At 35.7% G+C, this 15,129-nt stretch overlaps 1 protein-coding gene and 1 long non-coding RNA gene across 4 annotated transcripts in view; one reads left to right on the forward strand and one right to left on the reverse strand.

The window, feature by feature from the left end:
• Positions 1 to 15,129, forward strand: part of sxc (O-linked N-acetylglucosamine (GlcNAc) transferase sxc) — a 171,312-nt gene that overhangs the window by 103,455 nt on the left and 52,728 nt on the right. For all 3 annotated transcript variants that reach the window (XM_036374824.2, XM_036374793.2, XM_036374752.2), the window contains exon 7: positions 12,283 to 12,478. In XM_036374824.2, coding sequence (XP_036230717.2) covers positions 12,283 to 12,478 — 196 coding nt within the window. The remainder of the gene's footprint in view (positions 1 to 12,282; positions 12,479 to 15,129) is intronic.
• LOC138857026 (uncharacterized) lies at positions 1,832 to 4,493 on the reverse strand. The gene is made up of 2 exons (XR_011396020.1): positions 3,733 to 4,493; positions 1,832 to 2,724 (listed from the first exon to the last, which is right to left on the reverse strand). It is a non-coding gene; the product is annotated as an uncharacterized lncRNA (long non-coding RNA).

Consider the following 15,129-nt stretch of genomic DNA (forward strand, 5'->3'; position numbering starts at 1 on the left):
CAATCGGGAATCCTCTGCAGATGCAACAAACGGAACTTCTTCTTGGTTATTAAATTCTGAAATCCAGTTTTCATTAATATGTATATTGTGCTCACGATACAGAGGGGTATTCACTAAGAACTGCAAAGCTTCCATAATCTTTGCGGTGCGTATGGTATCGATCATGTAATCATGATTGTGTTCCAAACGCCTTCTTAAGTGAATTTGTATAACATAAGCCTCATAAAAGGACCTTGGTAGAGATGTCACAATATAGTTAACAGAAATTGGTATATTAACAACAGCACCTTTGAGCAAACTCTAGCCTTCATATCCTAACGGACGGATTGTCGTAAAAGGCAATCTAGGCATTAGGAGACGTTCTTCAATTGGGGTTAAACCTTTCAAACAATCCGGTATTTCAGAAAATCTAGACCGTTAGCTAAACATATTTTTGGAACGTTCTTTTTAACAATCGCATTTTTGCAAGTAGCACAAAAATTGTAATTTCCATCTTCTGAACGAAATTTTTGCATTAAAAAGAAAGCGGATGCAGCATTCGGGTGACCTTGCGCAATAGTTTCGAAATTTAATTTGCGAACTTGGTGTGAAAACCATAAGCCGCCGCAGCAAATTCATATTTCAGTAGGGCCCTTTTTTATATTTTGAAATCTGTTAAATTGCCACTATTATAAGTTTCTATAACATTATTTTCTCTCGTTAATCGGATTCGTTGGGACTGCCTTTGGTTTTCAATTTGTCTCTTTTGAGTGGGTTATCTCTACGAAGGCGAACTTGACCTTGTCTAAGACGTCTCTGATTCAAAATTTCTTCCCTCATACCCCTCCTACTAAGCTGTCGACGTTGTGTTTCTCTATCACGCTTCTCTCTCCTTATTTTAGGACTTCTTCTTGCATGTTCCCTTTGCATTTGATCACGAATGCGCTCTAAATTCCTATACTCAGGATTTCTTGCGCGAAGTTCTCTATGATCCCTAGTGTTCAGACTCTGTTCATCATAACGTACCTCAGGATTTTCTCGACGAGATCTATGACCGCGAGTATTTCTTATTTGCTCTTCAGAGCGAATTTGGGGATCTTGCCGCCTTGTTCTATGTGGAACAGTATTTGCAACTTGCTCAACAGATCGAACCTCTGGGTCTTCACGCCAAGACCTATGACCTCGAGTATCTCTTATTTGCTCTTCAGAGCGAATTTGCGGATTTTTCCGCCTGGTTCTATGTTGATTTGTATTAATAATTTGTTCGGACAGACGTACTTCGGAATCTAATCTACGATTAGCGTGACTTGCAGTATTTTGTGACTGCTCACTATCTCTATATAAAAAGTTTGCACGAAGAACTCTCATACGTCTTCTATTCTGAAGACGACTTAGTAATATAGATTTTCTACTTAATCTAGGCATAATTAATTAATAATAAATGGATTAATATATAAAATACTTATAGATAATACTTATACAATTCAGTCCGCCCTGGTGTGAAAAGTTGGATCCTAGGTGCTGCTCTCTTTCACTGTAATTCCTTGTAAGTCCTTGCTATGCTATTGCTCGTCACTATACAAGTTATATTTCTATTATCTTTAAACTTTTATTGTTCCTTTATTCGGTAGCGACGGTGTTGTCGACTACCACGAACTATTTAAATAATAGTTATTTATTTATTATCGCTACTTTTACTATAAGTAGTTTGAATACTTATGTGCGTTGTGATTGGTAGCGACGGTGTTGTCGACTACCCACTAACTATTTAAATAATATTTCCGATTATGCGATAGCGACGGTGTTGTCGACTACCACGGAATTATGTTATTTTAAATAAGCACAAGTTGAGTTCCGTTCTTAAACTGTTTTATTAAAATAACATTTCTCTTATTTATAATCTACTATTACTATCGCCGCTACTGCCATTGACGCTGCTTTTCTAAGTTTCTGCTGACGCCTAAGCTTGTGTAAGGCATTGCGTTACATCCGCCGGTCACACGGTCGGTGGCTACTGCAAGGTGTTGAATTGCGGCTGTCGGTCATTCAGAAATCCAAACTGCATAGGTTGCAATTTTGGCAGTTCAAGAGACTGACTTAGTTAACTATTGTTAACTACTCCCTCTTCCAAAATATGGGCGTCCTCGGCCATACCCAACTTTTCCAGTACTCGCCGCACAGCCTCCGAAGTTTTATTTCGCCGCCGACGCATCAGTAAAACGATTAATCCGATTGTGGTTACGGAGATAATGGCACAGATTACGGCGGTAACGACTGGTGTAGCAATTGTTCGTATGCGTAGTTCGGAGATGCGTTGCAAGTTCTTTTTACTCAACTTGTGAAGGAATGGTAAGCTTGGCAGGGCATGATGGTAGGTTACGTTGAGTCGCGCTGAAGTCGCCAGTTGGGGAAGTCTCTTCGGATAGTCATTGAAGTTGACATGTTTTGTACCATTGATAAAGGCGGTGCGTTTAAACGTAATAAGGTAAGGGCCGTTCACAAAAATTTCAGGGCCATCATCTACGCTAACCTCGACCAGCGCATCATTTACCACCACTATACCGTCGTCTATGACAGAGATGGTGGCTAAATCAGTGGACCTGGTAGCACAGGGGGCTACGATGTCAGAGTGGGGACCTTGCGCGCAGGTTCCATTTACGGCATCTCTACAGAACGTTATCATTGGCGTGTCAACGCAAGAAGTAACAGCGGTGATGCTACCTTCACAGTCAGCTATGATGTTATCTAACAAGTGCAATATACGGCCAGCATGCGATATGGGAAAAAATAGTAATATTTTTACATAGTAACTTAGTTCTAGGGAAGCTGATTACAAAAATTATTATTTCTTTATTCGCTAAAACCTTAACTCTAGCTATCCTAAGCAATTGGGTTATTGTAACTCTCTTAAAACCCTCCTTCATAACCGCCTCTGTAATAACTGTATCAAAATAACTGTATCGGAAGTTTTCATTTGAGGTTGTCCTTGTGAACCACCCTCCCCTTAATAAGAACGGTTGTTCCTAAATCAGCGTCAACCTTCTCTTCAATATGCAATGGGATGACCTTGTCGCCCAACCTCTTGTTGGATTTTTCTCCCACTTCGAAGACCATATTCTGGCGATAAGCGTTGCTCCGATCTATTTGCCTCGTAGCAATATTCGGGAAAATATGTGAACTGGCATGGAGGATTCCAATCGCCTTCTCCGCTAACAAATTAAGAGTATCTGTTTCATAGCCGGCTACATTTTCAGCTTCTATTTCTGCCGCTGCATCATAAGCAGCTTGATCGTGTTGATTTTTGTATTGGGATACATCATTTTTTTCTTGTGTCAAATAATTTACGCTCTGGCGTCTGTAATCAGACATTCTTTGAGATGCTGCCTCCCGCCAGGACACATATAGTTCCTGTAAGCCATCGAACTCTGGGACCGACTTAACTGCATCCAGCCCTTCATGACATTCGACACCGTCTATAATTTTTATTGGCTCGTAGGCCTTGATTTCGGGGTCTGTCACAGTTGTGAATTGGTTTGTAAGCTGCTCTATCCTGGCTTCGAATTCTTTTCTTTGAACCTGCAGTGCGGCACTAACGGCCGCATAGATAATACCTTGCAACTGCTGTTCATTCATATCTTGCCCGCGTTTGATTCGTTAGTTTAAGTCGACAGTTACACAGTCATACAGTTACAGTCAATACAAATACTACTAAAGAGTCGATATATGGCGGATATGAAAAGGGGTTTCACTTACATAATTATATTGAGATTTTCTTTCTTCTACGTTGATTGTGATCTTCTTTCTTCCTCCTTGGTTCCGATCTTCCTTCTTGCACGTTGCTTGTAATCTTTCTTCCACGTTGGAATGGCAATTTGCGGATTAAATTCAGTACTTTTCTCGTAACGACGAATTTCATGTACCGCGACAATGACGATGGGGTTTTGTTATTATTATTATTTTTTTTTGACAGCACTTTTCACGAGCCCCACGTTGGGCGCCAGTTATATTTCTATTATCTTTAAACTTTTATTGTTCCTTTATTCGGTAGCGACGGTGTTGTCGACTACCACGAACTATTTAAATAATAGTTATTTATTTATTATCGCTACTTTTACTATAAGTAGTTTGAATACTTATGTGCGTTGTGATTGGTAGCGACGGTGTTGTCGACTACCCACTAACTATTTAAATAATATTTCCGATTATGCGATAGCGACGGTGTTGTCGACTACCACGGAATTATGTTATTTTAAATAAGCACAAGTTGAGTTCCGTTCTTAAACTGTTTTATTAAAATAACATTTCTCTTATTTATAATCTACTATTACTATCGCCGCTACTGCCATTGACGCTGCTTTTCTAAGTTTCTGCTGACGCCTAAGCTTGTGTAAGGCATTGCGTTACATCCGCCGGTCACACGGTCGGTGGCTACTGCAAGGTGTTGAATTGCGGCTGTCGGTCATTCAGAAATCCAAACTGCATAGGTTGCAATTTTGGCAGTTCAAGAGACTGACTTAGTTGACTATTGTTAACTTACACTGTACTGTGTAATACACTAAAATTAGTTTGAATAAAGCATTTTGCTTGTAAAGACATCTAGTAAAACTAAAACTACAAACACAGTGTACTGATATTTATTATACTCTTGCAACATGTTGGTACAGCTAACGTACTTTTGTATACCTATATATGTATTACTTAGCTATTCACTAACGTAATAATACATAATATTTAGTTATATTTATATTTTAGAATTTAGTAGTTTATTTCATTATATTGAAATTAAGTTCTCGGAAAATCCCTCTGTAAATTACTTTTGTTAAACGCTTTCTAAAACGGGATCTATGGTACCTATTTTGAAGGGTCTACCCATGAAGGCTAAATTAACAATAACTTACATATTATTAACTATGGTATACACATATGTAGAGCAGGTATGTAGATTTTCTTCTTTCTGTCTTAATATCTAAACCTTTCATAAGCTGCCAACGGCGCTAGGTTAAAATGTAATTTTCTTGAGTTTACAGTTCACCTCATGACCTTCATATTAAAATGTGTCGCCAAACTGAAATAATAGACAGTAGCATGTAAACCGATGGTCGTAGTTTATCTATAACTACATAAAAAGGGTCTTTAGCCCTTTTGATACTTTTTTGATGATAAAAAGGGTCTTTAGCCCTTTTGATACTACATTACTAATATTTATTACATGCAATTTTTTCTAGAAAGATTTTTTTGCTCTATATAAAGTCCAGCACTCTAAGAAACTTTTTTAGCATTGTTGACTAGTATATTTTATAATAAGTTCAACATGATGGCTGAGAAAATATACCTAACCACTGATTATCACCAAATATTAGAAGGAATATATGTATATAGTAAACTATATCTATCACTTTAGGTGATGCAAACAACTCTTTGGTGAGCAAAACTATACTCTGTTGCAACATGTTGTGAAAGTATAAAAATGTTGCGAAAGAATTCAACATTCATTACTCGATTATTATTTGGTATCTTATTAACTTATGTTATTGATCATAGATTTATTTTGTGTCAATACTATTTTTTTCTCCGAAATGTTAACTTTTATAAAAAAAAGCTATTTAACTCAAACATGGTATATGTGATATAAACTGAACCAAAGAGGTTAGATTTAATATGTGGGGTATATGAGGTTGCTGTTGTACCAGAGGAGCGGAAATCAGTATATTAGGGTTATAAGGTTTAAACAAAGTCTAGACCAATTTCATTTATATGCAGCGATATACATTATTTTTAAGAAAAACTGTCCATGTAATTTCATTAAATTATGAAATTGACGAAAAAAATTATACCATAAGTAGTACATGTGAGCTGGGAAAATCAAAGACCAGAAAATTCCTCCAAACCGTATATTAAAAAACGTTGAATTAAACATCCATTATTAAATGATATCGTGATTAAATTACAATCAAATTTGGTATCTTCTTGACTTATATTAAAGGCCTAAATTTTATATTATAAGCTTAGGTGGCAAACGTCAACCAGAGAATCGGAATTCATTATATGAAGGTGTGAGGTTTAGACTTGGTATATACTAATTTCATTCTAATTCAGCGTCAAACCACATTATTTTTAAGAAATCTTTTCCACTTAATTTCGTTAAAATATCACGTTGATCACCTGGAACTGTGTAAAGTCAGGTGGAAAGACGGAAATCATATATACTATATATTGTGGATAGAGAAGTATATTAATTTTTACATTGCTCAGCTATACTCGAGAACATAGTTTGAAGCAATTTTATATATAACAAAAAATATTAATACTTACTGACCGACATATTCGGCATAAAACTGGTTAGAATAATGAAAAGCATTATAATCCAATACCACATACTACTAACATGCCACAGACTAATAAAATGCGCCCACTGTTTCATTAAGGTACCTCACATACCATCACCAATCAAATGGAGTAAAGAGAGATAACTCACATATGCGGTATAAAGTCACGCGGAAGTTCAAAAATAATTATATTATATAATATTAGATATATGAGGGCTACAAGAACTATTGATCCGACTCAACCCATTTTTGAAACAAAGACATACTATTATCGATAGTTTCATGTATTTATTCTATTATATGAATTTCAATTATATATCTTACACAATGTCCGATATTTACGATAAAAGGTACTGAGGTCCACATATTCAGTACCTAGGGGCTTGAACAGTTTTAGTTCGATTTAGACAATTTTTGGTCACAAGGTGGCATACTTTAAACGTATTATTCACGCAAAGTTTGACCCCGATATAATAATTGTTGCTTGATATGCATAGTGGTAAGTGAAAGAATCAGATGGAATTGAAAATGGTGTTATATGTTAAATAGGCGTGGTTGTAGACCGATTTCGCTCATTTTCGCACTATAACATAGAAATAGGAAAATAACGTTATGCACCGAATTTGATTGAAATCGGTTAAGCAGATCCCGAGATATGGGTTTTCACCTAAAAGTGGGCTGTGTCACACCCACTGTCTAATTTGGAACGCGGTTCCTATAAAGTCATCTCATACCATCCCTGAGGTAAAATTTAATGTCTCTGGCGTGTTTAGTGCTTGATTTATCGCGCTTTTAGTAGTTTTTAACAGTACCGTTACATGGGGAGTGGACGGGGTTGTCACCCGATTTCACCCATTTTCACACTGTAGGTAGAGGTGCTAAAAACATTTGCTTCCAGTGAATTTTGTTATTATAGCTTTAGTAGTTTAGGAGATATGCACATTAAACCTATTAGGGGCGGGACCACGCCCACTTCAAAAATTTTTTTTTAACTGTAGATGCCCCTCCCTAATGTGATCTCGTGTACCAAATAACAGTCTTGTAACTTATTGCGGAGCTTAGTTATGAGAATTAATTTTTTTTGATTAATGGCGTTTTGTGGGCGTGGCAGTGGTCCGATTACGCCCATCTGGAATACCAACCGTCTCACGGTACCAAGAAACATGTCTACCAAGTTTCATAAAGATATCTCAATTTTTACTCAAGTTACAGCTTGCACGGACGGACAGACGGACAGTCACCCGGATTTCAACTCGTCTCTTCATCCTGATCATTTATATATACATAACCCTATATCTAACTTGATTAGTTTTAGGTGATACAAACAACCGTTAGGTGAACAAAACTTCTATACTCTGTAGCAACATGTTGCGAGAGTATAACAAGTAAGGAAAGGCTAAGTTGGGGTATAACCCATTTCTGCTCGTTCAATTTGGAAGGATCAAGCCGGGGAAATACTTTTAAGTGTTGGCAAAACTACATATATATTTAAAAATGTTGCAAAAGAATTGAACATTCGATGAATGGAAATGGATTTTATTAAGTTTTATCATAGGCCATCGACTCACTGAGTTTTATTGCCATATTTTACTTCGCGACATCTAAAATTTTTTCAAAATCTTCTTCAAATGAGAAATATTGTATATGATATAAAATCAACCAAAGCGGCTAAATTTATTATATTGAATTGAAAAGACGTCAACTAGGGGATCGGAATTCATTATATCAGGGTTATGAGGTTTATACCAAGGTCTACAGCAACTCCGTACATATTCAGCTCTAAACCACATATTTTTTAGGAAAAATTTTGCACTTAATTTCATTAAAATGTCACACATTTTTACTAACCTAAACGGCTTAAAGTCACCTGGAACCAGAAATCACTACATAGCTCAGTTATACTCGAGAACATCTTTCCCAGCAATTTGTAAATATTATATTATATATAACTTACATGCTGATCGACTTATTCGGCACGTGGTTTGTTAGACTAACAAAAATCATTATATGTAGTATATAACCAAGGAGTCGGGGAAATTCATAGATTAATTTCACATTATTTAACATTAATTTTAAGTTTATCCCACATTGTACGCTCAGTTAATTTTGCTAAGCTATCTTACATATTGACCGATATTTACGGTATAAAGTCAACCGAATGTTTGAAAATCTGGTATTAGTTATATGGGGATGGGGGCTAGCGCAAGTTTTCACTCGATTTTATCAATTTTTGATGCAAATATACACTATTATTAGAAAAACACGCTCGCTCAATTTTATTATGATAACTCACATGAAGTCAGCCGGAAGTTCGAAAATATTTCTTTAGGTACATACATTCTGCAGAAAAAGTCAGCGTACACGCTTATGTCTTATTTTCTATTCTTATTCTAAAATTACAAACATACCAGTTTTTTATGCATACTGTGAATCGCGGCGGTGAAGAAGTAATGATATGGGGGTGCATAGCTAATGTATTTTTAATTCGTCTGCATGTTTTGTTTATTTGTTGTTGTCGGAAATCTTATCACTTTTGTTTTCATAAAACTACAATTGGTTTTATAAAAAGTACATAGAATTGTTTTTTCTAACGATGTATTTTTGTTGGTACCTTGTACGCAGACTTTTTCCCTTTCATCCCCCATTATCAACAAAGAACTTTCTTCAAATTTCAATTATATTTTCGGTAAAAAGTTTGAATTATATATATCACACATTTACCGATATTTTCAGTCATAGACACTGCGGTCCACATTTCTGTTACTCGGGAGCTTGAAAAGTTTTTATCCTATTTTTACAATTTTTGAAAGAATCAGGTGGAATATACAATTATGTTATATAAGCAATAGGCGTGGTTGTAGTCCGATTCCATTTTCCCACTGTATCATAGTCCTGTCAGGATAGCATTGCGTACCGAATTTGGTTGAAATTGGTCTATTAGTACCTCAGATATAAGTTCTCACCGAAAAAAAATGGGTGGCGCCATTGTCCAATTTGTATATTGGCGTAACATCGTACCATCTTATGTGTGAAATTTTATGTCTCTAATATGTTTAGTTAGTGAGTTATCGCACTTTTAGTAGTTTTCATCAAAACCGTTATATGGGGAGTGGGCTTGGTTATCATCCTACTTCGCCTATCACACTGCCGTAAGAGGTTTTGGGCCGCGGTGAAACAATAACAACCACTGATCGGCTCGAAACTCACGCAAACTTTCTTTTGAATTTAACTTCATTTATTTTGATATATCCCGTTAGTTGTCTTAAATAGCAGTCCTTCTCTTTTACATGTACAAATACGAGCAAAATTTTAATCATATGCTTGTAATTTACTCACTATTATTATTTTGAACACAACTGTATGCTATGCTTAGAGGAATTGTAATTACCGAAAGGTACATTTAAACGTTCTTATATTAACATAATCTATATGGATATTTGTGTAAATGAGATTTATAATCAAATAGAATGATATAGAACTTAAAGACGTCTATAGTGGCAGACTTCGAAAACGTGCCACTGCAAAGTATCGATACAGTATGACTACAGTATTTATACATCGTCGGTATGCAACTTCAAACAACATCACTAAATAATGAGTTACATACTTTGATGTTACAAAACACTTTTATTACAAAGTATACTGTCGCAATAAGCTGTTTTCTTTTTGCGAGAGTATAAAGATAAAAATGTTAAAATTCATTAATTTATAATTTATTTATAAATAATTTCTTCCGTTTCATCGAAAATACAAAACCACATCATTAAAATGTATAGGAAAATATATTATATTCTTACTTATGATGGGTACATAATCTCAGAATTTAATGCAAATTTAGTATACAATTTTAAAACAACAACAAGCCTTACAATCTCACTCAGCCATCGTTGTATATGAAAATGTCAAAAAGCATCAACTTTATTTATGATGGGCGATTTTCTCTGTCACTGCGCATCGACTGCCGGGTTAATGCTTTTCAAAAGGTGATGCAATGTCGGAAATATTTCGGATGCATTACAGAACATTATACTTGGTTCTTATACATTGCAATTGAAGTTTAGGAAATCAGCCAGTCATTCAAATAATATCAATTATTTCAACAGATTTTCTTATTATGCTAGGCCCACTAATAACACCGGTTTAGAGCATTTTTGCGCTCATACCTTATTTTTATTGCTTTTATACCTCAAAATAAGAGTAATTATACAAAATAGTTCTGAATTTGTTTAGATTAGAAAATGGAAAAATTCAACACAATAAAAATACGTAAAAATTGGTATAAATAATTTATTAAAAAATACCGATCATCTATTTAGGATTCATTCTTACAATAGACATTTTAAAATAGACTCCAAATGTTTAAAAATAAACAGTTTTAATTTTCCTGTCATGTTCTGTAGAAGTTTTTCTTATTAACCCCCAAATATAGTAACCCATCACACGTTCAGTATACTGCCCTTGGTGACGTCTTTCATTATATCTTGATCGAAGCGTTCTCTTTGTTCTTCCGAATATGCTCACATATTATCTTAAAATTTATCTAAATGAGAATGTAACATGTTCATCTTTAGATACATTCTACATAATTAATGGAGTAATTCATAATCCTGTCAGTGATCAGCTCGTCATAATTGTCAGCCCTATGGTTTAGAAGGAAACCGTGCACTACAGCTATAAAAGTGTTCCAGGTTTTTTTCTTCTTATTTCTATGTTAATTCGGGAAAATATCCACAATTTTTTGTATTGAGGGCCTACAAAGATTTCAGCTTTTGCTTTCGCCTCTGAAAGCTTTGGAAAAAAGTCGGACCCATATTAAGGGCCTTTACAAATTGTTGATCGACAATTGCTTTCCATTTAATATTACATTTCCACACTTTGTAATCGGTACGTACGGTCTAATCTTTTTGGCGGTGGTGAGCAAAAGCATACCTACTATCCCACAGGCAAATATAACGGGAATATTTAGTATACCCACTTTGCAGTAAAAATTCTAGTAAAGAATAAAAACCCTCTTGCAGTGGTAACTATACCATAATATTATATTATCATACTTTGTTTACTATATATAGATAGATGTTTCAAAAAAAATGTCAACTATAAATATTGTAGGAAGAGTGTGTAATGGAGAAAGTAAGTTTCAAATAATGCAAAAGTGATGTATTTTCTTCACAAAAAACATTTTGGTTAAAGTGTGAATAAAAACCCGCCATAAAATAAGACAGTACATGCATTTCAAGAAAAAAATTATGAAAAATATCTTCTTTTCCATTTTATTTATTAGTTTCATTTTGACATAATATTTTGAAGAGCTTTTCTGTATAAGCTTTTATCGAAATTCACTACCTGTTTTTAGCTATGTTTCTTAAAATACTACAATGAAATATGATAGAACTGTTATCAGGAAAATGCTACATTGCTTTCATTGTAAAGTGCTGGTTTTCGTTCGTAGTAGAGTATACTTACCATATATCTCACAGGTATAATAACCACAGGAGGCCTTCCTTAATGGTATTCGTTGTACCAAGTTAGTTTTTAATTATTGGCATTTTGTGTGCATTTTGTTGTTGTGGTCCAATTGCGCCCATCTACATTACCGAACTTCTTATGGTGCCCAGGAACATGTATGCCAAGTTTCATCAAGATATCTAACTCAAGTTATTGCTTGCATGGACGGACTAGCAAAAAGTTAATCGGATTTCAATTCCTCGTGTCATCCTGATCATTTATTTATATATAACTCTATGTCTATCTCGATAAGTTTTAAGTGATACAAACTACCGTTAGGTGAACAAAACTATTATACTCTGTAGCAACATGTTGCAAGAGTATAAAAATGGTCAAAGTATATTTTGCTCTGTATTAAGGGAGAACTGTACTTTTCAAGAGGGTATATAGATTTTATTGGGCGATTGTCAAGTATATTATATAAAAAAAATATCCATCATGTCTCGCATTTTATTCCGTTTTTTATTTTTAGAGCAGTAGCAGCATATCTTCGTGCGTTGAGTTTGTCGCCAAATAATGCAGTCGTTCATGGAAATTTAGCGTGTGTCTATTACGAGCAGGGATTAATTGATTTGGCTATAGACACTTACAAACGAGCAATTGAGCTTCAACCCAATTTTCCAGATGCGTATTGCAATTTGGCCAATGCACTTAAGGAAAAAGGCCAGGTAATTCTTATGACATTGCATTATTCTAAACGTTTGATATTTTTCTATTAGAACGGTTTTAACTGTTTTATCTATATTAACAAAAATTAAATCAAACAAGTAAGGAAGGGCTAAGTTCGGATGTAACCGAACATTTTATACTCTCGCAAAGTCAAATGGTATACTCGTTTGAGATTTCTTTGTGGATTGACTGATATTTTCGGTAGAAGGTCAACTATAGGCACTGGGGTCCACATATTTAGTACTTAGGGGTTTGAACAGTTTTGGTTCGATTTAGATAATTTTTGGCCGCAAGGTGGCATACTTTAAACGTATTATTCACGCAAAGTTTTACGCCGATATAATCATTTTTGCTTGATTTGCATAGTGGAAAGTGAAAGAATCAAGTGGTATTTAAAATGGTGTCATATGGAAAATAGGCGTGGTTGTAATCCGATTTCGCCCATTTTCGCACTATGACATAGAAACATGAAAAGAACGTTACGCACCGAATTTGGTTGAAATCGGTTAAGCAGATCTCAAGATATGGGGTTTCACCTAAAAGTGGGCTGTGCCACGCCCACTGTCTAATTTTGAACGCGGTTCCTATAGCCATAGTAAAATTTAATGTCTCTGGCGTGTTTATTGCTTGATTTATCGCGCTTTTAGTAGTTTTTAACAGTACCGTTATATGGGGAGTGGGCGGAGTTGCCACCCGATTTCAACTATTTTCACACCGTCAATAGAAGTGCTAAAAACATTTGCTTCCAGTGAATTTTGTTATTATAGCATTAGCGGTTTAGGAGATATGCACATTAAACCGATTAGAGGCGGGACCACGCCCACTTTTTAAAAAAAAATTGTAACTGCAGATGCCCCTCCCTAATGTGATCCTGTGTACCAAATAACAGTCTTGTATCTTATTGCGGAGCTTAGTTATGGCAAGTTATTTGTTTTTGATTAATAGCGTTTTGTGGGCGTGGCAGTGGTCCGATTACGCCCATCTGCAATACCAATCGTCTCACGGTACCAAGAAACATGTCTACCAAGTTTCATAAAGATATCTCAATTTTTACTCAAGTTAGAGCTTGCACGGGCGGACGGACAGACGGACGGACGGACAGACAGTCCCTATATCTAACTCGATTAATTTTATGTGATAGAAACAACCGTTAGGTGAACAAAACTATTATACTCTGTAGCAACAGGTTGCGAGAGTATAAAAATTTTAGAATCGGTTTGCTTAACGAAGATTTATTTATTACTGAATTGTAGTGCAGGAGTTAAGTGTATAACGTGCTCATGCGTTCCACACTGGACCACAAGGATCACGCAGCCGCACATGTTTTGGTTTTTCATCAACAACAGGATAGGCCCCAAGTACTGTCCACAGGTTGAAAACTAGATCCTCCTAATGAGGGAAGAGAAGCATCTAGGATATTATACCTCCTCGGAAATAAAACTAGCCAAATTTTACTTGAATTGATGGCTTAACCATTCTATATGCTTATTTGGTTATGACATTCTATTACCTTTGGGTAAAATTATAGGCGGTGACATATACTAAAAGAGCTTCGTCGTCCGCTTAGGCAATCACAGCCTCGTTCTTCCAATAACTTCAAAAGTGGTTACCAGCCTTCATAAAGAATGTCACCCTAACTTGTTTCCAAGCCTCAAGAATGTGGCCTAATCTATCGCAGTTTGCGTAGTCAGGTCCCAATCAGCTGCATTTGATTGTTACTGCTCGCTGAAACTGTACACGTACGATACCGTCTGGTCACAGTTTTATATAAGTTCAGAGCTGAAGGTTTATATAAGTTCAGAGCTGATGTGAGAGGGCGCTCATCTAAAAAGTCTTTGAAGGTCGTGCAGCCTTCCCGAAGCTCTCCAGGCCCCCCTGTTCTGTATATTAGTTTCGTAGAAAGTTACGACCCAGGAGTAACAATGAAATCAACAAGTAACTCACCTCTAGCGACATTTGCCCTCTTTTGCGTAGCTTCCACCAGAGTTATCTTCAGCAGTGCTGGAAGTGTTTACTGTTCAGCCACGGCTCCTGGATTAGGACATCGGTTTTGTCTCTTTCCAGACGAGGCAGGAGATTGGTGGACGTCGCTTTTACGTGCTTGAGGTAATTCTATTGGATCTTCATCCAATAAAAATATTACTCTATACCTTTTCTATTAACTTTCGCTATGACAACATCAAGTTAAAACGGGCGTGGCCAAATCGCGGTGAGTCGGTTAAACGGACCCACTATGAGCTGATTTCCGTTAAGTGTCTAAGGTTGTATACCTTATATAATTATACCTAAGGTATAAGTATGCTGTTTAAATTAATCGCTGTGTGTTTTAATATCATGGTGATTACCTTTGAAGGGCGATGTGAAAGCTGTTTGTCAATGACTAGTCATAATCAATGAATTAGACTCGAATATAAAATAAATCCGCGACTATATATTTTTGCAATATTATATGAAAAAAGTATATATTTCAAATAACTTTGACTTGAAGTGAATCTTTGCAAACTTTTTTAAAATAATACTTAAAATTTCTACCATGCTGTAATGGTAAATGAAGTCGAGGTGATTCTATATTTTGATAGAAAAGCCAATTAAGCAAATAGTAGCTGTCTTTATTCGCCAAACCTTACTCTCCAGCGAATCGAGGAAATTA

Source organism: Bactrocera oleae, chromosome 4, assembly GCF_042242935.1.
Source record: "Bactrocera oleae isolate idBacOlea1 chromosome 4, idBacOlea1, whole genome shotgun sequence".
Taxonomy (NCBI): Eukaryota; Metazoa; Arthropoda; class Insecta; order Diptera; family Tephritidae; genus Bactrocera; species Bactrocera oleae.